This window comes from Haliotis rufescens, unplaced genomic scaffold (genome assembly GCF_023055435.1).
Source record: "Haliotis rufescens isolate VD_foot unplaced genomic scaffold, xgHalRufe1.0.p SCAF_15, whole genome shotgun sequence".
Classification (NCBI taxonomy): Eukaryota; Metazoa; Mollusca; class Gastropoda; order Lepetellida; family Haliotidae; genus Haliotis; species Haliotis rufescens.
The window spans coordinates 17,722,254-17,747,104 of NW_025963835.1; the positions used below are offsets into that span (position 1 = coordinate 17,722,254).

General features: G+C 43.4%; 1 protein-coding gene across 1 annotated transcript; it reads left to right on the forward strand.

The window, feature by feature from the left end:
• Window positions 1-24,573, forward strand: LOC124138667 (TRAF-type zinc finger domain-containing protein 1-like). Its single transcript, XM_046505427.2, has 12 exons — window positions 1-85; window positions 2,459-2,591; window positions 5,989-6,181; window positions 10,819-11,308; window positions 11,826-12,011; window positions 13,519-13,586; window positions 14,438-14,613; window positions 15,202-15,316; window positions 16,937-17,501; window positions 18,468-18,579; window positions 22,355-22,496; window positions 23,972-24,573. Exons 2-12 carry the CDS (start codon window positions 2,551-2,553, stop codon window positions 24,014-24,016), a joined length of 2,133 nt encoding a protein of 710 aa, XP_046361383.2. The 5' UTR covers window positions 1-85; window positions 2,459-2,550; the 3' UTR covers window positions 24,017-24,573.
• The last annotated feature ends 278 nt before the right edge of the window (window positions 24,574-24,851 follow it).

Here is a 24,851-nt window from a genome sequence, read left to right on the forward strand (position 1 = left end):
ACTATATCGCTACTCGGTAAGGAATGCCAACAAATGTTTGGTGTCAAGTTTGTTTTGTTGTTGGTCAAAATAACTTTGTCATCATGTAAGTATTGACTGATTTGGAAGAAATCGATTCTGTTAGCCCAATATCACCTTGTTCTAATAATCGTGTATATCACAATTTAACAAAAATGGCTGTGTGTTTAGAGGAAATGTGTATTAATCATGGAGAGTCCGAGGCCAGGAAACGAAAATGAAAGTTTAGAATTTCCATCTTGAGGTTTTGTGTGGTGTGATTCAACATGTGTTGGCAAAAGGCAACTTTGATTTTGTAAATGATTATGACGGAAACCTTATGTTGATCATGTTACTGAAGAGTAGACATCGCTGCCTTTGTACAATGTTCACTTTTCAACCCTCTGATTATTCACTCGATCATATCAAAAGTAGGAATGACTTTCCCTGCAAAATAATGTTCCTTATAAATTCCATTGTGCCTGAGAAAAGAATAATTCAGTGACAACTTGTTTGTTTGTTTGTTTAAAGCAACACTAGCAACATTCCACCTAGATGGGGGTGTAAATAGAGTAGACAATCGAGTATGGATTAGACAATCCAGTGATTGATAGTATGAGCAAAGATCCATGCCACCACCCGGGTATGTTGACACCAGGGCTGTTATGATTCACTCGCGATCCGGGAATCGAACCGTATGGATTCATGAATTGAATTCGTTATTCATGGCCTCTAGAATCAAATATTTAAGAATATGCAATCATGTGCATTTACATACCCTGTACCTTAAATATCCATAAGAACATATTAATTATTATATGCATAGATTTCTTCCAAGACAACACTCTTATAATGGATATAATATATATTTGATTTGAGAGTATTGTGGTCACTGGTCCTTGTCGCAATTGAACAGATACTAGTGCAGTATATAAATGTATAATATATTAATATTTAACAAAACATGTCAAATAATGTATGTTGTTATTGTTTCACTGAATATAACAAATAATACATCAGCTGCTGACATGTTATTGTATTCATGATTTAATAATCATATTTGTTACCCTATATTCGCGATACAAATCGTATTCGCCACATAGTGTATTCGTTGCAGCCCTAGTTGACTACACTATTAATCAAGCCTGGGCTCCCTGGTCTGTTTGTGTTTTGTTGTAAGCTACTGTCAGCAATATCCTGCTCACCTGTACATAGAGCCAGATAAATTAGTGGTTGACATTATGAACAACACTGTCAGGTATGATAAGACTCACAATAAACCAAGTCTGACCAAGTCAACCGATACCTTAAGAGGCCTCTTATGACAGGCATAGGATGATGGGGGCCTATTTATAACATAATCCTTACAGCATAATAACAACATTCATTCATGTCCCATTTGTGTCAAGTTTGGTGTATGTCATGTCAAACATGATGCTATTTAGATATCAGGTGCAGATTCCGATCTATTGCAAATTCTAAACATGTGCTGTCCACAAACCACCCCTGTGGTCTAGTGGCACAATGTCCATCTGGAGACCAATCACTGGCCACGTCATACAAAAAAACCCCATTAAAATACGGTGCTTGTTGTTACCCTTCCTGGCACTCTGCATAAGGGGCTAAAACAAGGACTGGTCCACTTGGTGTCAGTATACTGTGTCTGAGTGGGGCATTCATGTTAAACTGCAGCATGGTACCTCATTGGACTAGCACTATAAAATCTGCATTAGTCTGGACTAGTACAAGCAGCCACACACACGCACACACACACGCACACGTACATGCAAGTCACTGAATCTTGAACTCGACGTTAAACTGATGAGTTGGCTGTCCAGAGTTTGTTAAAATTTATGATGACACTTATGGACAGACATGTACTTTGCTGTCCCTGCCCTAGGTTATATATCCAACATAGTAAGGGGAAAGGGGAAGAACTCATATACACCACTGTCGAAACTCAAATATTTGATCAACTGCAACAGGATATATAATTCTCTACAGTAAATAAAAACACAGACCAGCACGACATTCTTCCTGAACATTTGATGTTGGTTGTATACATATGTTCTCCAAACTGAACATATTGCTGTAGACAGTTTAAGCATGATTGTTAGTACTAGTAGTCCCACAACTGCATTATGCAATGTTTTTGCAAAGTTTTGTGTTCATCTTTCTTTCAGTCTCATTAAAATCAGATATTTTTCTCCGATTTGATGCCCCTGCATTCAGATCCGAGGACGCCTCCCTACCAATCTAAATGGGTATTAGATCAATATTTAATCCTTGATTATAGTCATCAGAACATCCAGGGGTAATACTTGACATGTTTCTAAGAAACTGATCTCTTGGCATATGTCAAGCACCAAACAATCAATATGAATGTTCCGAAAAATGTTATTTACAATGTATTTGTCTACCATCCCACCATAATGACATGTGCCATGTATTTCTCTGACAGGTCACCTGTAGACGGAACATTTGACTGAAAAGCAACAAGCTAGCCAAGTGACGATACTCTGCGAAGAAGGGAATAGAGATTCGGAGACCACCATGGCTGACATTGCCACGGAAACCAAGTATTGCTCCAACTGGTAAGTATGTCGATTTACATATGAAGTAAAGAGGAAAGAATGCAAATTTTAGATTAGAAGCACTGGATAAGCTAAGGTGCTTTTACATTCAGGAATGTATCTAGGATTTCATACGACGTGCCCTTGGCAGGCAATTTTGGGGAGAAAATCTATTTGTCAGTGAAATACAAGTCACCTGTCCAAAGCTGTAATGGTAGTTATTACTGTATAAAGTGAAATGGATAGTTGTCATTCAAATTTGGGAATATTTACTGACATTTCCTATGGACTTGGGTCAGAATATCCTCTCAATCTCATTAAAATCAGATCTTAGTTCTCGCTACCGCTAAACAAAGATCTGAGGACATCCCATTACGGGTCAGTCAGACCGACCTTGCACGATCTTTGACCGACAAATGGAATGACCAATCAGAAGGCAGCTTTCTTGTGGTTTACGGCACTAGTTTAAAATTTGCAACTACACTTCGAAACATATTTTGACAAATTCTCGATTACAAATTTGAAACCTGAACAAAAGAACATTCTGGAATGGCTAATAGATGGTCTAGATTGTATGGATTCAGTCGTTAAACCCGTAACTATTGATCGGAGTTAAAGTTTTTCGAGGTTGCATGATTGGAAATCGCATTCCGACTGTCACTTTCATAATCTGGTAAGCGATGCTCTGATTGGTCGGATGAAAGGTCGTTCTAACGTGACCCCTAATGGGATGTCTTCAGATCTTTGTTTAGCGGTAGCGAGAACTGAGGTCTGATTGTAATGAGATTGATCGTCCTCTGAGCAGGCCTAGACAATCCCTGTCATAGTCAATACTTCTGGGGTTTGCACACACTATGTCCTTCCATCGCCTGTGAATAGGTTACATGGCAGCTTTACGGTGTATTAAAGTCACAAGATAACCTGGTTCCGGCAAGTACTCAATCAGTGACAGTGACAACGGGTGCGCTACACTGTAAATCAGCCCAGTACTTTCCCTGGAGATTGAGGAACATTGTGCATGAGAGACTGTCAAGTACTGACAGTGGATTTCTTTTTGGGGTTACTTGTACTCTTTATTTTTTATGAAGTTTTTATTTATGTTCTATATATTTTAATAATACATGGTCACAGCTAACAAATATATACTCACCGCCAAAAGAAATGTTAATACCATACATGTTGGCTTATCATGTAAATCACATGCAGCATATCGTAACACTGGCAGTACTTGACTGATTGTTAGTTTTGTAATTAGGTTGCACACATTGGAAGCATCTCTTCTTAACATTCATACTTCTCTATATGTTTCTACGGTTCATGTTTCTTTTGGTTGTGAGTATACTATTGGATGTAATCCAGGCTCTTAAGAAAAGGATAATATCCAAACTCAATGTTCTTTGAAAGTGTTTTACAGCGTTAGAAATCAGCTGCTGAATATTTAGCTGTACATACAGTGTTTCTATGTAAATATGACGAAATGTCATAACGAACCTTTCATAAACCGCATAATCCATTCCACTCATGGAGACCCAGGTTAGAATAGGTCTTCAGCAACCCATGCTTCTTGTTAGAGGCGACTAACGGGATCGGGTGGTCAGACTCGATGACTTGGTTGATGCATGTCATCATATCCCAATTGTTGGATAGATGCTCATGATGTCAATCACTGGATTGTCTGGTCCAGACTTAACTCTTTCAACACCGTAGGCCGGTTATCCGGCCAAGAAGCATCAAGTCCCCAGACACCGCAGGCCGGTTATCCGGCCAAGCCGTAGTCACATCAAAATAGTATATATTTTTATGGACCTACCTGTAATGTCATTCATTTATTAAATCTATCACATTTCACAATGTCTGAAATACATATTCCATTTTAATTTAACATTTTTTATCGTTAAATTAAAAAATTATTCACTATTTCTCGCGATGTTATTGAAAATAAAATTCTCGGACACACATTTCGACAACGGGTCCACATCGAACACGTCAAAGAGGAAAATAAAGACGTTTTAAACAAATCTTTAAATATATTATACAAAGTAATAAATAAAATCAACAAAAACATATCTAAAATTAATCAAACTTACATCTATATTATTATTTCCATCTTTTCATGCGATCGCGTGTAATGTAAGTCAAATGACATCTCGGCTTTCGTCGCCTTGAATTCTCGGCTCGGACACGATGTTTAATGCTAAAATATATGCATGAAAAATCTTTGTCACAGCTCGTAACCTAGCACGATACATTCACGAAGTTCCATATTTTTAATATATATCGTGATTTCCTGCTCAAAACGTTCAGAACAACACGATTTAACAAAATTCTTTCGCAAACTTCTGTAATTTATCGAACACGAGCTTGGTATCACAGCTGTAATTTGATTGGCTGCCTTAGGTCACGTGTTCAAAATTGACCAATCACGAAACTTGTAGCAGATTTCAGCAAGAAAGCGTCATTAGAAACCAATTTCAATCCAATGAAATCACTTGTTATAACTACGAAAAAAAACCAGTCGATGTTACGAGCGTGTAGATGAAGGAATAAGCTTTCCAGCGATGTGTCATATGCCATTCTTCGACGCACGTGTTATTCATACGAAACCTCGAAAACAGGGGTATTTCTTCATTTTACTGAGCGGACAGTCGCTGTTATCGGGAAATGGGCGATCACAGAAACTATTTATAATTCTTTTTAAAATGATTTTCCAATTACATAAACAATGAAAATAAAACAGAAATAGGTACGTGGATATTATGAAATCATATATTTGCCGAAAATCGTCAAGTTTTCGCTTCCTTGGTCCTTAATCTGGATGTTAACAACGTGTTAGCGTACATTTTTTATTTACAACGAATTTAATTAAGTTGTAAATGCATTTTTTTAAATAATGTGAAAAACATAACTTTCATAATTATAAACCATAGGATCAGACCTTTCAAATGGTGTATAACATGTAGTAGCAAATATATTTTACAAGCAGGTATTTTCTTTGATAAATGTTGGCTTCATCTATCACACAAGAGTCTCTGGGAACTCGGTGTCCCAGCAGTAAACACTTCTGGTTGACTGGTGTTGAAAGAGTTAATTATTTACAGAAAGACGTGCAAAAACTGGAATAATGCTGAGTGCAGTTTTAAACAACAAAAAAACAAATAAAACAAAATATAATCCATTCTATTCAATTTAATATTTTGTGAAAAGTACATATCACTTTTCAGGAAGTGTCAAAAATGTAAACATGACTTGTTATCAGAAATTTAAAAAAGCGAATATGAGTATGACAAATTTCATTCTGATAATTAAAGGTTTTTTCACCTCTGTCATCAATCATGGCTGAAATACTGCTGATGTGACTTTAAATTTAAACTCCCCGCAAAAGCATAAATGTTTCAAAGTTGTTTGGATTGTTTGACAGCAAGAAGGACATCTCTGCAGCCAACTTCACCATGCATGAGGTCCACTGTCGGCGCCACATCGTCCTGTGTCAGCACTGCGATGACCCTGTTCCCCGGTCTGAGATGGAGGACCACTTCAGTGAGCACCATGCCAAGGTCTCCTGTAGTCAGTGTGGGGAAGAGCAGGAGAAGACACAGCTACAGGAGCACATGGTGAGGGGGGAGGGGATAGTCAGGGCTGAATAGTGAGTGAGTGAGAGAGTGAGTGAGTGAGTTGGGGTTAACGTAATAATGCAGAATAAGTATACAAATGTAAAAAATGTTTAAATTTTACTAATTTTAATCGTATTTAAGTCATAAGTCAGCTTAATGTGGGAGGAAAGCCCGAAGTGATGCAGGTCTCAGGTTTATCATTGGTGAAACCCACCAGCACGGGTATGGTGCTGACAAAGCTAGAAACATTATCAGGGTGAACCAGGATTCGAACCAACTCTGCACAGCGATTTGAGGTGCCTTAGACGACTGAGCCACCCATGTCCCGGCTGAATAGAGAGTACTTATGATAAGTCTGTGTGGGGAGGACCAGGTGAAGACACAGCAAAGGGAGCACATGGTGAGGGGGGTGTCAGGGCAGAATAGAGAGTACTAATGATAAGTCTGTGTGGGGAGGACCAGGAGAAGACACAGCAAGGGAGCACATGGTGAGAGGGGTGGGGGGCTGAATAGAGAGTACTAATGATAAGTCTGTGTGGGGAGGACCAGGAGAAGACACAGCAAAGGGAGCACATGGTGAGGGGTGTGTCAGGGCTAAATAGAGAGTACTAATGATAAGTCTGTGTGGGGAGGACCAGGAGAAGACACAGCAAGGGAGCACATGGTGAGGGGGGTGTCAGGGCTGAATAGAGAGTACTAATGATAAGTCTGTGTGAGGAGGACCAGGAGAAGACACAGCAAGGGAGCACATGGTGAGGGGGGTGTCAGGGCTGAATAGAGAGTACTAATGATAAGTCTGTGTGAGGAGGACCAGGAGAAGACACAGCAAGGGAGCACATGGTGAGGGGGGTGTCAGGGCTGAATAGAGAGTACTAATGATAAGTCTGTGTGGGGAGGACCAGGTGAAGACACAGCAAAGGGAGCACATGGTGAGGGGGGTGTCAGGGCTGAATAGAGAGTACTAATGATAAGTCTGTGTGGGGAGGACCAGGAGAAGACACAGCAAGGGAGCACATGGTGAGAGGGGTGGGGGGCTGAATAGAGAGTACTAATGATAAGTCTGTGTGGGGTGGACCAGGAGAAGACACAGCAAAGGGAGCACATGGTGAGGGGTGTGTCAGGGCTAAATAGAGAGTACTAACGATAAGTCTGTGTGGGGAGGACCAGGAGAAGACACAGCAAGGGAGCACATGGTGAGGGGGGTGTCAGGGCTGAATAGAGAGTACTAATGATAAGTCTGTGTGAGGAGGACCAGGAGAAGACACAGCAAAGGGAGCACATGGTGAGAGGGGTGGGGGGCTGAATAGAGAGTACTAATGATAAGTCTGTGTGGAGAGGACCAGGAGAAGACACAGCAAAGGGAGCACATGGTGAGAGGGGTGGGGGGCTGAATAGAGAGTACTAATGATAAGTCTGTGTGGAGAGGACCAGGAGAAGACACAGCAAGGGAGCACATGGTGAGGGGGGTGTCAGGGCTAAATAGAGAGTACTAATGATAAGTCTGTGTGGAGAGGACCAGGAGAAGACACAGCAAGGGAGCACATGGTGAGGGGGGTGTCAGGGCTGAATAGAGAGTACTAATGATAAGTCTGTGTGGGGAGGACCAGGTGAAGACACAGCAAGGGAGCACATGGTGAGGGGGGTGTCAGGGCTGAATAGAGAGTACTAATGATAAGTCTGTGTGGGGTGGACCAGGTGAAGACACAGCAAGGGAGCACATGGTGAGGGGGGGTGTCAGGGCTAAATAGAGAGTACTAATGATAAGTCTGTGTGGAGAGGACCAGGAGAAGACACAGCAAAGGGAGCACATGGTGAGAGGGGTGTCAGGGCTGAATAGAGAGTACTAATGATAAGTCTGTGTGGGGAGGACCAGGAGAAGACACAGCAAAGGGAGCACATGGTGAGGGGTGTGTCAGGGCTAAATAGAGAGTACTAATGATAAGTCTGTGTGGGGTGGACCAGGAGAAGACACAGCAAAGGGAGCACATGGTGAGGGGTGTGTCAGGGCTATATAGAGAGTACTAATGATAAGTCTGTGTGGGGTGGACCAGGAGAAGACACAGCAAAGGGAGCACATGGTGAGGGGTGTGTCAGGGCTATATAGAGAGTACTAATGATAAGTCTGTGTGGGGAGGACCAGGAAAAGACACAGCAAAGGGAGCACATGGTGAGGGGGGTGTCAGGGCTGAATAGAGAGTACTAATGATAAGTCTGTGTGAGGAGGACCAGGAGAAGACACAGCAAAGGGAGCACATGGTGAGGGGGGTGTCAGGGCTGAATAGAGAGTACTAATGATAAGTCTGTGTGGGGAGGACCAGGAGAAGACACAGCAAAGGGAGCACATGGTGAGGGGGGTAGTCAGGGCTGAATAGAGAGTACTAATGATAAGTCTGTGTGAGGAGGACCAGGAGAAGACACAGCAAAGGGAGCACATGGTGAGGGGGGTGTCAGGGCTGAATAGAGAGTACTAATGATAAGTCTGTGTGAGGAGGACCAGGAGAAGACACAGCAAAGGGAGCACATGGTGAGGGGGGTGTCAGGGCTATATAGAGAGTACTAATGATAAGTCTGTGTGGGGTGGACCAGGAAAAGACACAGCAAAGGGAGCACATGGTGAGGGGGCGTGTCAGGGCTGAATAGAGAGTACTAATGATAAGTCTGTGTGAGGAGGACCAGGAGAAGACACAGCAAAGGGAGCACATGGTGAGGGGGGTGTCAGGGCTGAATAGAGAGTACTAATGATAAGTCTGTGTGAGGAGGACCAGGAGAAGACACAGCAAAGGGAGCACATGGTGAGGGGCGTGTCAGTGCTATATAGAGAGTACTAATGATAAGTCTGTGTGAGGAGGACCAGGAGAAGACACAGCAAAGGGAGCACATGGTGAGGGGGGTAGTCAGGGCTGAATAGAGAGTACTAATGATAAGTCTGTGTGAGGAGGACCAGGAGAAGACACAGCAAAGGGAGCACATGGTGAGGGGGGTGTCAGGGCTGAATAGAGAGTACTAATGATAAGTCTGTGTGAGGAGGACCAGGAGAAGACACAGCAAAGGGAGCACATGGTGAGGGGCGTGTCAGTGCTATATAGAGAGTACTAATGATAAGTCTGTGTGAGGAGGACCAGGAGAAGACACAGCAAAGGGAGCACATGGTGAGGGGGGTAGTCAGGGCTGAATAGAGAGTACTAATGATAAGTCTGTGTGAGGAGGACCAGGAGAAGACACAGCAAAGGGAGCACATGGTGAGGGGGGTGTCAGGGCTGAATAGAGAGTACTAATGATAAGTCTGTGTGAGGAGGACCAGGAGAAGACACAGCAAAGGGAGCACATGGTGAGGGGGGTAGTCAGGGCTGAATAGAGAGTACTAATGATAAGTCTGTGTGGGGAGGACCAGGTGAAGACACAGCAAAGGGAGCACATGGTGAGGGGGGTAGTCAGGGCTGAATAGAGAGTACTAATGATAAGTCTGTGTGAGGAGGACCAGGAGAAGACACAGCAAAGGGAGCACATGGTGAGGGGGGTGTCAGGGCTGAATAGAGAGTACTAATGATAAGTCTGTGTGAGGAGGACCAGGAGAAGACACAGCAAAGGGAGCACATGGTGAGGGGGGTAGTCAGGGCTGAATAGAGAGTACTAATGATAAGTCTGTGTGGGGAGGACCAGGTGAAGACACAGCAAAGGGAGCACATGGTGAGGGGGGTAGTCAGGGCTGAATAGAGAGTACTAATGATAAGTCTGTGTGAGGAGGACCAGGTGAAGACACAGCAAAGGGAGCACATGGTGAGAGGGGTGTCAGGGCTGTATAGAGAGTACTGATGATAAGTCTGTGTGGGGAGGACCAGGAGAAGACACAGCAAAGGGAGCACATGGTGAGGGGTGTGTCAGGGCTGAATAGAGAGTACTAATGATAAGTCTGTGTGGGGAGGACCAGGAGAAGACACAGCAAAGGAGCACATGGTGAGAGGGGTGTCAGGGCTGTATAGAGAGTACTGATGATAAGTCTGTGTGGGGAGGACCAGGAGAAGACACAGCAAAGGGAGCACATGGTGAGGGGGCGTGTCAGTGCTATATAGAGAGTACTAATGATAAGTCTGTGGGGGGAGGAACAGGAGAAGACACGGCAAAGGGAGCACATGGTGAGAGGGGGGGTGTCAGGGCTGAATAGAGAGTACTAATGTGTGGATCAGGTGGACACAATGGATGCCATTGATGATTTGTGGTTCAAAATAGAATTCCAACTGTCAGTTGTTAGGTAGTGGATTTGGCTGGACATTAGACATTAGATAATGAGACAAGAAAGATTCTTAGTAGGCTTGTAACTCAGTGGCCTCTCACAGACTGATGGTAAACTGGTTTCCATTTACCCGTGCTTGTCATGTCAAAGTGTGGTGTTGTGGGTGGGTTGGGGAGAGAAGGTAGGGCTGAGACGAGTCTGAATTTACTATCCGGGTACCCACCCACCCCTATTACCCAACCCTACCCAGGTACTCACTGTAGGTCTTAAGAGATAGGTACAAAATGTCCGATTGGGCATTTTACCAGTCCAGGCCCTAAGAGAAGGTATTAGGGATTGGGCTAAAATGTGGTTCAGCTAAAATGTGCCTGTCAAAGCCCTAGTTACGAATGTTGCTTTCTTTCAGGAGGGCGCCTGTAGCAAGAGGCCAATACGTTGCGTCTACTGTGAGCTGGAGCTGCCTCGGTGTGACGTGAACTCCCACCAGGACTACTGCGGCACCAGGACGGAGCCCTGCCCAAAGTGTGCCCAGTTCATCATGAAGAAGGACCTGCTTCAACACGAGGCCAGCAATTGTGACTATCCAGCCCCCAAACCCGCCACAAACGGCCATGAGGGGGATCGGGATAGAGACAGATTTGTGGACTTTCCCGAATATGGTTATGAGTTTGCGGATGCCGGGTTTGACAATGCGTTTGCAATGGATGAACTGTCCAGGATGATGGAGAACACCAGGATGCAGGGGACTCTCAACTCCCAGCTTGATATTCCTGGGTTCGGTCGGCCGAGGAATGTTCCGGGAACACAGGCCAGGTCGTACACCAATAATAACACCACACGCACCCGGAAGAGCACAACCAACAGAAAGTCGGAACTGAATAGACAGAGGCAGAGAGGTACTGTCGGGGTTTTCTATCAGGCAGGGAAGTTGAAAATTACATAAATTAAGCATCGGGTTTGTATGGGTCATTGAATCCTGGAGAAGTCATGGAACTTTCGTTTTGAGTTTTCCAGTCCTTAAATCGATTTGGAAAAGTCATTGAAAAATAATATTTTTATGCCAGTTTTTTTTATTTCTGATGATCAATCAGTGACAGGCAAATAAATGCTTTGTTCAAATGTGATAAAGTTTGAATTAATTAAGTAAATAAGTTTTGTCGTGATTTATTTCGATGGATAATTTGCATAATACCCTGGAAATGTGTTTTGCTAATCATGCTAAAAGCGTTTGAACCCTGTGTAAAAGTTTATTCAAGTAACTGTTTAACACTTGAAATAATTCCAGATATTGCAGACAATATTTGGTTATTAATTATGGTAATAATGCTTTTATTCTGTCTTTGAATTAAATAAGATGACATGGTCCTGCCTGGAACCCAGGTAGATAGTTTAGTAACACATGTGTTGCTACAGTTTCGGAGCCGGATCCTGCAGATGATGAAGACGTGGATGAGGACCTGATGCTGGCCCTGAGGCTCCAGCATGAGGAGGACCAGGACATCGGACACCTCATACGCCAGATTGAGAAGACCTCGCCACCGGTCCAGACCCCGGTCTCACCTGCTACATCCCCTGCTAATGTGAACACCTTCCCTGATGGTAGGTCACCTCACCACCAGTCCAGACCATGGTCTCACCTGCTACATCCCCTGCTAATGTTAACATCTTCCCTGACGGTAGGTCACCTCGCCACCGGTCAAGACCCCGGTCTCACCTGCTACATCCCCCGCTAATGTCAACACCTTCCCTGACGGTAGGTCACCTCGCCACCGGTCAAGACCCCGGTCTCACCTGCTACATCCCCCGCTAATGTCAACACCTTCCCTGACGGTAGGTCACCTCGCCACTGGTCCAGACCCTGGTCTCACCTAATACATCCCCTGTTAATGTCAACACCTGTCCTGACGGTGGGTCACCTGTCTCCTCCGCCACGTCCCCCGCTAATGTAAACACCTGTCCTGACGGTGGGTCACCTGTCTCCTCCGCCACGTCCCCCGCTAATGTAAACACCTGTCCTGACGGTGGGTCACCTGTCTCCTCCGCCATGTCCCCTGCTAATGTCAACACCTGTCTCCTCCGCCATGTCCCCTGCTAATGTCAACACCTGTCCTGACGGTGGGTCACCTGTCTCCTCCGCCATGTCCCCTGCTAATGTCAACAGCTGTCCTGACGGTGGGTCACCTGTCTTCTCCGCCATGTCCCCTGCTAATGTAAACACCTGTCCTGACGGTGGGTCACCTGTCTCCTCCGCCATGTCCCCTGCTAATGTCAACACCTGTCCTGACGGTGGGTCACCTGTCTCCTCCGCCATGTCCCCGCTAATGTCAACACCTGTCCTGATGGTGGGTCACCTGTCTCCTCCGCCATGTCCCCTGCTAATGTAAACACCTGTCCTGACGGTGGGTCACCTGTCTCCTCCGCCATGTCCCCTGCTAATGTCAACACCTGTCCTGACGGTGGGTCACCTGTCTCCTCCGCCATGTCCCCTGCTAATGTCAACACCTGTCCTGATGGTGGGTCACCTGTCTCCTCCGCCATGTCCCCTGCTAATGTAAACACCTGTCCTGACGGTGTGTCACCTGTCTCCTCCGCCATGTCCCCTGCTAATGTAAACACCTGTCCTGACGGTGGGTCACCTGTCTCCTCCGCCATGTCCCCTGCTAATGTCAACACCTGTCCTGACGGTGGGTCACCTGTCTCCTCCGCCATGTCCCCTGCTAATGTCAACACCTGTCCTGATGGTGGGTCACCTGTCTCCTCCGCCATGTCCCCTGCTAATGTAAACACCTGTCCTGACGGTGTGTCACGTGTCTCCTCCGCCATGTCCCCTGCTAATGTCAACACCTGTCCTGATGGTGGGTCACCTGTCTCCTCCAGTGATCAGATCGTATGGGTCGCTATGCACAAACTATGTGTGTGACCCATTTCTTTGGGTTGTGACCATGGTGATGCTGGGTGTGTTCGGGTTAATTGTTTTTTGAACTGGAGACGTTTTGAAGCACGTTTCCACACAGGATCGAAACAAGAGAGAAGAAATGCATAGTGTGAAAAAGGATAAGTATATAAATATAAAATATATTTGAAAATTTTCTATTCTTCATTGTAGATGATGACTTAATTCCCTGTGAATTTTGTGGCGAGCCATTTCCTATTGACATCTTGGTGCAACATCAGGTAAGAGATGATAGTTACTTCATCAGGTAGGTGATGGGCAGTTTGATTCGGCCATTGTTTGTAGTAGGCAGAAAACTAATTTAAACTCATAAGCAATCATATAGAAGAGTGCAGGCAAAGGGAGATAACTCTACCATTAAACTTAGCGCTAAAATGATCATAACTCCCATGCGTTACATTGACTTAGGCCTTTTCTTAGGGTGGGGAGACGTTGCAATAAAAACCATCATTTAAAGATAATACTTTTAATCACTTCAGAGGTGAAAATCTTTTGGATAGAATATGAAAAAAAATATTTCTGGAATCTTGCTACTCAGTAATGAGACATCAAAACTCACTTATATGCAATAAGAATGGCTTCTGCAATGATTTACATGACATTGCAGTGTTGACACAAAGGGGAAGTAACTCCAGACACATCCTGGTACCTTGTCATCACAGAATTGTCTATTTTTTTCACCTACTGAACTGATTTGTTTGAAGCAAATGCTAGTGATACTGAGAGGTGGAATCTGATTGGTCCATAGGAGAGGCATAGAAGGGACATAACTCGTAATAACCACTGGTGGCGCTATGATCAAGCGCAGGAATTCCAGCCTAGTTCGGCAAGGGTGGAAACTGGACTTTTAAAGTCAGTTAACTCTCTTGCCTCGGGAAAATGGTAAAATATTTGTTACCATGTTGACATTATCTGCAAAATGATGAGAGAGAAGGTTTTACCTTTTCACAGTCTCCCTTGTTGTCCAACCGTCCCTTGTCAAGGCTCTGAGAGCCAAGCTGGCATAGTGTTCTAAGATTTGGTGCCATTTGTCACAATGTGTTGTACCCTGACAATGCTTGTTTGTGTACAGAGTACCTGTGACCCGTTGTCCACTGGCAACTGGAACGAGGACACCAGCTGGAGGGGGGAGCGGAACAACGAGGTGGAAGGGGGTTCGCGAGGAAGGGGCATAGCAATACCTGTGATCAACAACCTGGACAGCCAGTGGACAGCGCCGGTTCGGGAAATCCCCATCCAGAGGGAATGGTAGGGACAAAGTCTGTGGGTGATATCTGCATTATAATCCCACCATTCCAAGTGGAGTGGTATATGGCAGTTAGAACTGTACAGTATTTCTGGTATACTGATATACCATGTATATATACTTCAATCTGATTCATTTTTTCATGTTCATTATTATTTATATCATTTAATCTAAAATCTACCCAGAAATTCATTCACTAATCATGTTTCCCCTCCATATTGACTGACAAAACAGCAGAAACATTGAAGTGATTTTTTCTCTCATGTTGTTATCTCCCCTGTATCCATGACAACAAAATGGCGGCAAGTGACCATATTTACTCTAGTATGTAGAAGCTAGGATCTGCATGTACAATCAGTGTTAATTATTGTCAATCACTTTAGTTCCCGATATATCGCAATAAGTATCATAATACATTGCAATACAAATTATTTGCCAATAATGGCAACAGCTGTTCCATCAGACTGAATAATTTTAGAAAATGGTATTTAAACTTTTTGGAATTAATTTCAGATGGTAACTTAGGATCAATTGATTTTGTTGGTTCGATAATTTTGGGTGAGTGATGTTTTGTGTTGTGTACATTTCAGGGAGAGCCCACCTCTCACGCCCCCTGGTGACTTTTTAGATGAGGCAGGGGAGGTAATTCTTCCATGCGAGTTCTGTGCGGAGCCTTTTCCTTATGAACTTCTTATTCAACACCAGGTAGTAATTTATTGAATCACTTTTTTAAGTTCAGTTTAGTATACATTATCTTGACATGGGTAAATATATCGGGGTGTTGGTGTATGTTGGTGTGAACAAACTGGAAAATTGCAACATGGTTTTCAACTGAAAAATAGATTTGCATTAATGTCTCCAAGATCTGGAATAAGGATTCTGCTGAGAATATTAACTGACATTGACTGAGTTTGAGTTCACAAAGTTTTACTGCATTAGAATTGAACATGCAGACCAGTGTTACGCAATTTGTTTATCATGATTATTAAAAAGACCACTCATGTTGCTCTTTCAAAATGTAGTGAATATGCTAGCGACAAATGTGGTAAGGATATTTTCATCCAGGAAATTATGTCTACTAGCCAAATAGTGATAGCATATAGCAATATCCTCCAAAATGTTTGAAATTCTACTAGCCTATAGGATACCTGTAACATTAACAACACTAGTCCGGTCTAGCGAGATAATACTATTAACCCTAGTGGTAGAGAGTCCGCCCGGAGAGCGAAGGTCTGTTAAAAGATGGTACTTGTTGTTACCCTGCCTGGCACTTGGCATCAAGGAGCTAAATCAAGGAGTCGGCTCGGAGTCTGTGTCTGTGTGTCTTTGTTGGGTATTCATGTTAAACTGCGGCTAGTACAAGCAGCTACACACACATGTGAATACACGTCGTTATATAAGTGCAATAATCTTGGACACTCTGTTAAACCCCATTTCATCTCATCTCTTTGTTCTTCATGTTCTTGGTAACCTTGTCAATAAACACGCGCGTGATCGCGAGAATTTCATGTTGACATAGAATCGTCAAACAAAAACAAATATGACTTTTAAGGAGTCAAAGTATGTCATTTATGATCTACGTATCCATTCTCTGTCAACTAAAGTTCGTTTCAAGGCGTCAATAGCGGTATTCTGACCGTGGTTGCTGTTAATAACGGTGAGTTGTGCGATCTTCCGATCGCTTCACACACGATTTCGCCGAAATTAATAAAAACAATATTAAAAGGAATTTTTAATTAAATTAATGAAATAAGTTACAAACATAAATCCAGATATACAAAGAACACTTTTTATAGCCAGACAGTGTAATTACATGATTAATTTGCGTACTTCAGTATGGATTTGTTGACATGGTATTTCCGGTGTTACGTGCTCACGGTAATGTCTTTCCATGGGGGAAAAAAACATCCAAACTCATAATTCGTGTATAATGCGCAACCCCTTCTACACAGCTGTGTTTTTTGGAAAAAAAAGTGTGCACTATACTCAAGAAAATACGGTAATAATTACAAACAAAACACTGCTGACCCATGTAGAGAACATGCCAAGTACAGCAACAGCAGTCCTGGTGAATAAATAAACAAACAAACAACATAGGTGGAACCTGTGTAATATTTGTCAGTGACACAAGCTATGTCATTTGAATATGCAATATTTAGAATTTCCTGCTTTTGATTTTTGGAAGTTAGATCACATGTCAAGCAGTTGAAGTTAAGATCTGTGAAGATCCGGGGAAGAATAAGTCTTCAGCAATCGTATCCTGATTGTGTAGATCAATATTGTTCTGTATTCTGTAAAGGTTTATAACAAATGTTGAATTTTTAGTCTGTGTGTGACCTCAACCCCACCATGACGCCCCGGGTTCAAACCCCAGCAACCCCATCACAAGGAAAACCTCATTTGCGGAACAAAAACCTCCTGTCGCTAACTGCCCAAGAAATGTTGATGGGTGAGTCAAGGTCACATCGGCACCAAGGTCTTCCAACATTCGGTGAGGACTCGGGAGATGAGATCATCGACCATTTGCAAGGATCAAGGAATGGTGGAAGGCCTCGCAACAGTGGTGCTCGGAACAACACCCCAAGTTCCAGGTCTGTTGCTAGCAAATATGGTGCAGCAGTCAATCGTTTTGATGAACATTTGACGAAAGGGTCAAGGCCATCCCAGAGGTCACGTGATGATGTTAGTGGTCGGACATCTAACTCAGACAGGGCTGGTGGGAGAACAGGAAACTCCAGACGAGGCAGCGAGACCCGGACTCGGAGTACACTGGACGAGTTGCTGAAGGAGCCCGATGCCGACAACGACCTTCTAGTCCCTGTAGGAAGCTCAAAGAAGAAGGCAGCCAAAAATGAGGACAACTTGGTTAAACGTGGATCTACATCAACAGGTAATGTGTGTGTTGATCACAGGTGTCATCAAACAGAGTACCGGCTCTATAATATAGGTCGAAAGAGTGCAGATTCTGTGATAAATAGTACATGGTGTTTGATAAATAGTACATGCTGTATGATAAATAGTACATGGTGTTTGATAAATAGTACATGCTGTATGATAAATAGTACATGGTGTTTGATAAATAGTACATGCTGTATGATAAATAGTACATGCTGTATGATAAATAGTACATGCTCCATGATAAATAGTACATGGTCTATGATAAATAGTACATGCTCTATAATAAATAGTACATGCTCTATGAGACCCGTGAAGATTCCGGGGTAGAATAGGTCTTCGGCAACCCATACTTACCCTAAAAGGCGACTATGCTTGTCGCAAAACTAACGGGATCGGGTGGTCAGGCTCGCTGACTTGGTTGATACATGTCATCGATCCCAATTGCATGGATCCATGCTCATGATGTCAATCACTGGATTGTCTGGTCCAGACACGATTACTTTACCGACCACTGTCATATAGCTGGAATATTGCTGAGTGCGGCGTTTAACAACAAACAAACAACATGGTCTCTATGATTAATAGTACATGGTCTATGATAAATAGTACATGCTGTATGGTAAATAGTACATGGTCTATGATAAATAGTACATGGTCTAAGATAAATAGTACATGCTCTATGATTAATAGTACATGGTCTATGATAAATAGTACATGCTGTATGGTAAATAGTACATGGTCTATGATAAATAGTACATGGTCTAAGATAAATAGTACATGCTCTATGATAAATAGTACATGCTTTATGATAAATAGTACATGCTCTATGATAAATAGTACATGCACTATGTCAGATAGTCCATGCTCTATGATAAATAGCACATGCTAGCAGCTCACTCACTCACTCACTCACTCACTCACTCACTCACTCACTCACTCACTCACTCGTGTTTTGTAGGTGCCAAGAAGAAGCTGGCTACCAGCACCAGTGCCTCTGCCCGCGACGTGATGCGGGAACTCAACCGTCCAACCAATCCCCCTTCAAACAGTCACAAGCCCAGTAGGAGAAGGTAGGACTGACATCAGCAGTTTCATGTCATTACAACGGAATTCTACATGTTTTCAATATGAGGGTCGTAAGTCCCTTTATGCATGCTGGAGAGGCGATCGGGGGGTCGCAGATCCCTTTCTGCAAATTGTCGACATTTTGGTGTTCCTCCAGTGTTGTTTGAATGACAGGTTAGCTGCCACCTACATTCAGGGATACTCCACGTCTATTTCCACATTTCAACGACTCAAAGCAAACGCTGTCACGATCTTTTGTGGCTAAAATCTTGGCAGCATATGCAGTGATAGGCACTGCCAATAGAGGGCTTCAAAACCCACATTCTTCTCATGTTGTTTGTCCTTTTCTGGTGACTGACACAAAGACAAAATACAATACTACTAAGTGTGCACTAGTTGGTGGACAGGCGGCTCCTTGAAACAAGAGTTGTCGTACTTACAATAGCGACCGCCCCCGTGATCTGGTGGTAGAGTGTCCGCCCAGAGTGAGGAAGGTCTGGGGTTGGATCCCCGACCGCGTCATACCAAAAGACGTTAAAAGATGGCACTTGTTGTTACCCTGTCTGGCTCTCGGCATAAAGGGGCTAAAACAAGGACTGGTCGGCTCAGAGTCAGTATACTTGTGTCTAAGTGGGATATTCATGTTAAACTGAGGCATGGTATCTCAGTGAGCTAGCACTATAAATCGGCATCGGTCCGGACTAGTACAATCAGACACATACACACACAAAAGAATGAACGTTGCTATAAAAGTGTAATAATCTTGGACACGACGTTAAACCCAATTTCACCTCACCTCACCTCACCTCACCTCACCTCACCTCACCTCACCTCACCTCACTTACAATAGCACTTGGTTGTTTCCTGGAGAAGCTTCTAACACTGCACTTACATAGCACGACATGGTCTTTCCTTGTTCATGGCTTTGTACAGTTATCAGAGGGGACATCATGTTACTTATTTCAGCATCCTCGGTTACTTGTGAATCACTGCTGATTTTGTAAGGTATGTCATGATGTTCATTGGCATGGATGGCCCTGTTGTCTAAAATTCTGCATTTCACTGTGCAGAGTTGCATCCCTTAGACGCACCAGGAACCTACGATCATTAGTTTTGTCAACACCAAACCTGTGTTCGTGAGTTTCACCAAAGTGGTAAACATCTAAAACCAGCATCACTTTGAGTTTCCCTCCCACATTAAACTGACTGTGATGCAACTGAAGTCTGTTTAAAACAGCATTAAACACAACTCACTTACTTACTTTCAATTGCTGGTTTGGACCTGTGAAGATCCGGGGTAGAATAGGTATTCAGCAACCCATGCTTGACGCAAAAGGCGACTATGCTTGTCGTACAAGTTGACTAACGGAATCGGGTGGACAGGCTCGTTGACTTGGTTGATGCATGTCAGCGATTCCAATGGCGTGGAACGATGCTCATGATGTCATTCACTGGATTGTCTGGTCCAGACTCGATTATTAACAGACCGCTGTCAAATAGCTGGAATATTGCTGAGTGCGGCGTTCAGCAACAAACAAACAATTGCTGGTTTGCTTTGTACAAACTCAAGTGCTTCCAGTCTGAGAAAGCAGCACTATTGCTGACAGTGGTTTAACCCACCTATTCGACTCCATGGGGATTCTGGGTTACAATTGGTCCCCCTAAACCTTTGCTGATTGTAAGAGTCATCAATGTGTAGCGGCCATAAAATTTCCGAGTCTCGTGATGGGATTCAAACCATGGACCTTCTGATCCAAGGTCGGACGCCTTGTCCACATGACCAAAGAGGTTAACCCCGTCAGCAAGCTGACAAGGTAAAGAGGGCATCTTTGGATGACTCCACGCCCTGCTACATACTCCCCCGTCAACAGAAGGCACGTCCCGGGCCGCATAGTAGGGTACTGAGGCTTATTTTGCTCAAATTTAATATGAAAGTGCTCAGCCCCACGTTGGGCGCCAATGTAGCGGCCATAAAATTTCCGAGTCCCGTGATGGGATTCGAACCACGGACCTTCTTATCCGAGGTTGGACACCTTGTCGACATGACCAAAGAGGTTAACCCCGTCAGCAAGCTGACAAGGTAAGGATGTCATCTGTGGGATGACTCCACGCCCCCTGCTACAAATGGATCAGGTGGTTAGACTCGGTGTCTCGTTTCTTACATGTCATCGTACCCCCACGGCATGGATCGTTGCTATCGTATCGAATGCTGGATTGTCTGGTCCAGACTCAATTATTTACAGACCACCATCATGTTGCTGGAATTCTGCTGAGTGCGGCGTTAAACAACAAACAAATGAGATCGGATAAGGCTTAAGATCGTGTGTAACAAAGGGCTGTGGAATTAATTATCAATGTTCTTCTATTCATTATTCCATGATGTTTATAATTCCTTCGACTACCCTACCTCCACACTCCGGCGCAGTCGGTGACTTATAACACTACTGCCACAGGCTAATTTGCATATCACGTGATCAGACTTTTCTCTTGTTTGTAAACACACACGCTTTTTCAGAAATCAGAATAGAACGGACTAATGCAAGTATTTGACGGGGCTTTACATATGTTTTGCATAATTATATAGATATACTACTACAACTGCGACAGTGAGTTGCATGACAATACATATTTACACATAAGAGTTACCGTATCGCTAGCTCTCTGTAGGGATTCGATGACAGTACAAGGAGCCATACCACCAATGTAAGCATAGGATAACTACGCAAATAGAAATAGTTTTTCACTCCCTCATTTAGGATATTTTCTCAATGAACCATTCTGTGTTTATCTATATGTGTAGACTTGTAAAAAATGAAACAGATGGAACACATATCTGATATCTTGAATGGACTGTGTAAGTTGTGACGAATCATCACATGGCGCTGGCTTGTGGCAGATGTACTATGTATTGGAGAAAACACGCTCATGAGGTTTTGGTAGACAGAGCATACCCTGGGGAGAGGGAAAAACCAAGAGGGCGAACCGCGTTTTTTTGCTCTGTCTACCAAAACGAAGGAAAAGTGTTTTTCCATGCTTATAAACCGAAAAAAGAAACTTAAAACATTTATCAACATTTTTATGTTTCGAACATACTTTCCATGAACCTTAGGAAACGCGCGTAAAATATCAGTTGCTGGCGTACGGATCTTGAAAAGGACATTCTAAAAACCAGTGAGGCTTATCAACACCTCTGTAGCCTCGTGGTACACTCACTGGGCTACAGATATGAAGGTTGCGAGTTCGATCCTCGGGAATATAAAGAAAACATTTGTCATTTGATTTTACATTTCATTACATGTTACAATCTGAACGGAAGTTATATTAATAAAATACCCAGGACATTATATAAAATCCCTGGGATATTATATAAAATCCCAGGGACATTACAATGTCCCTGTTTATGAGATTAAAACCGACTGGAAAGTAAAACCTCACAATAGGTCTTAATGCCTATAGAAAGAAGTCTCTTACTTAATAGCTATCCCAATGAATAGGTTTATATCTTGAATGGACTGTGTAAGATGTGATGAATCATCACATGGTGCTGGCTTGTGGCAGGTGTACTATGCTGGTCGCATGGAACTCTGGGTAGAAGAGTGCCCTACCTCAGCGAAGGATAGGGTTTTACTTTTAGATATGTTGACAGTGAAGAGGACGTCTGTTGAAAAATTATGAAATTTAAAGGTGTGATTCTCAACCTGAATAGGAATTTAAGGCTATGATGGAATAGGGAAAGAATTCCTAGAATGACACATAATGATAACTGTTGTTTGATTTCAGAACAAATGGAAGCCTCAATGATGATAGCACCCCACCATTTCAAATCCAGGCTGTAGGTCAACCTCGTCCCAGACATCGCACGACCCAGGTGTTTAATCCTGAGGTCAGGGGTCCGAATAGTGAAACCAGATCTCGGAGAAAGGTGAGAGTAAATCTAGGGTTAACATTATTACAAGTTGTTAACTATAAGTGGACAGTATTATTGTGTAGCAGGCCAATAAGTCCTAGGTTCACCATGACTCAAGACATCTACATGTTTGATCCAGTTTGAAAATACATATTCTATTTCCTTTTTATCCCCCGCCGCGCGAAAGCGCGAAGCGGGGGATATAGTATTCACGACCGTCCGTACGTCCGTCCGTACGTCCCACCTGTTTGTTGCCGCGATATCTCAAGAACTAAACACTGGATTGTCTTCATATTTGGAACTATGGTGTATATACAGACTCCGCAGACACCAGTCGGTTTTGGTGACCTTGATCCCATTTTCAAGGTCACAGCAGACAAATCTGCTTTTAGAGTTGGAAAACGGTGTTGCCGCGATATCTCAAGAACTAAACACTGGATTGTCTTCATATTTGGAACTATGGTGTATATACAGACTCCGCAGACACCAGTCGGTTTTGGTGACCTTGATCCCATTTTCAAGGTCACAGCAGACAAATCTGCTTTTAGAGTTGGAAAACGGTGTTGCCGCGATATCTCAAGAACTAAACACTGGATTGTCTTCATATTTGGAACTATGGTGTATATACAGACTCCGCAGACACCAGTCGGTTTTGGTGACCTTGATCCCATTTTCAAGGTCACAGCAGGCAAATCTGCTTTTGGAGTTAGAAAACGGTGTTGCCGCGATATCTCAAGAACTAATCGCTGGATTATCTTCATATTTGGAACTATGGTGTATATACAGACTCCCCAGACACCAGTCGGTTTTGGTGACCTTGATCCCATTTTAAAGGTCACAGCAGGCAAATCTGCTTTTGGAGTTAGAAAACGGTGTTGCCGCGATATCTCAAGAACTAATCGCTGGATTGTCTTCATATTTGGAACTATGGTGTATATACAGACACCGCATACACCTGTCAGATTTGGTGACCTTGATCCCATTTTCAAGGTCACAGCAGGCAAATCTGTTTTTGGAGTTGGAAAACGGTGTTGCCACAATATCTCAAGAACTAATCGCTGGATTGTCTTCATATTTGGTACTATGGTGTATATGGCGGGGGATATTTCGTCACTCTGTGACAAATACTTGTTATATCACTGTTGTTTTGTTTGTTTGTTGTTTAACAATATTCCAGATATATGACTGGATTGTCTTGGTGCTTGCTACTTATTCTTCTCAAGGGGCGGTCGGGTAGCCTAGTGGTTAAAGCGTTCGCTTGTTAGACGAAGACCTGGGTTCGATTCCCGACATGGGTACAATGTGTGAAGCCCATTTCTGGTGTCCCTCGCCGTGATATTGCTGGAATATTGCTAAAAGCGGTGTAAAACCAAACTCACTCATTCAATCTTCTTCTCAAGGTTATCTACAAGATTTTCCAAATAAGAGGAATATTAAATTTATTGTAAAGTTATCAAATTTATACTGATGTACTGATGACTGTGTTACAGCCTCCCACTCGGAGACCATACGAAGAGGATGATGATAATATATGAAGCCCATCCAAGATGCCAATCCAGCGATGACCTGTCAGCTTCTTAGTAGCAAATATTTTGCATTTTCCTGCGTTTAGTCTTGCAGTCGTGTCCAGGAGAAGTTGAAGGTCACATTGCCTCCCATTGTATGTCCTTGTCAGTACTTCACGGGTTGGTATACACTACGTTCCCTAACAAACCCTTTTGTCTTTAGTTGGTTTACAGATTTGACTCAATGCATGTCATTGTACCCCAATTGCATAGATCTATATTCATGATGTCAATCACTGGATTGTCTTGTCCAGACTTAATCATTTACTTACCGCCGTCATATAGCTGGAATATTGCTTGGTGTGGCCTGACCACCTGATCCCGTTAGTCGCCTCTTACGACAAGCATAGTCGCCTTTTACGGCAAGCATGTCGGCCCAATGTATTCATGGGAGTATGAGGTGAATGGGGTTTAATGTTGTGTTGGAGATTATTGCACTTTTGTCAGTGAGTGAGAATGGTTTTGACGACGCTTTTTGCAATAATCCAGCAATATCACGGCTGGGGACACCAGAAATGGGCTTCACACATTGTACCCATGTCCGGAACCGAACCCGGGTCTTCGGTGTGACAAGTGAACCCTTTAACCACTAAGCTACCCGACTGCCCCATTGCAAACAGTCTACTGACTCTGAGCCAACCAGTCCTTGTTTTAACCCTTTTATACTCAGTGCCAGACAGGGTGACAGCATCCTTTCCTAAGACCCAGACGGGGATCGAATACTGATCTCCTTTCCGGGCAGACACTCTATCCACTAGACCACGGAGGCAGTCCACGGGTGTTGGGAACGTAGTGTATACAAACT

Excerpts from the sequence above, each read along its gene's own strand:
- LOC124138667 (XM_046505427.2), top strand. The coding sequence starts at position 2,551 with ATGGCTGACATTGCCACGGAAACCAAGTATTGCTCCAACTG. Across the intron at positions 13,587-14,437 it reads ACATCTTGGTGCAACATCAG|AGTACCTGTGACCCGTTGTC; the intron begins GTAAGAGATGAT and ends GTTTGTGTACAG. Across the intron at positions 22,497-23,971 it reads AAACCAGATCTCGGAGAAAG|CCTCCCACTCGGAGACCATA; the intron begins GTGAGAGTAAAT and ends ACTGTGTTACAG.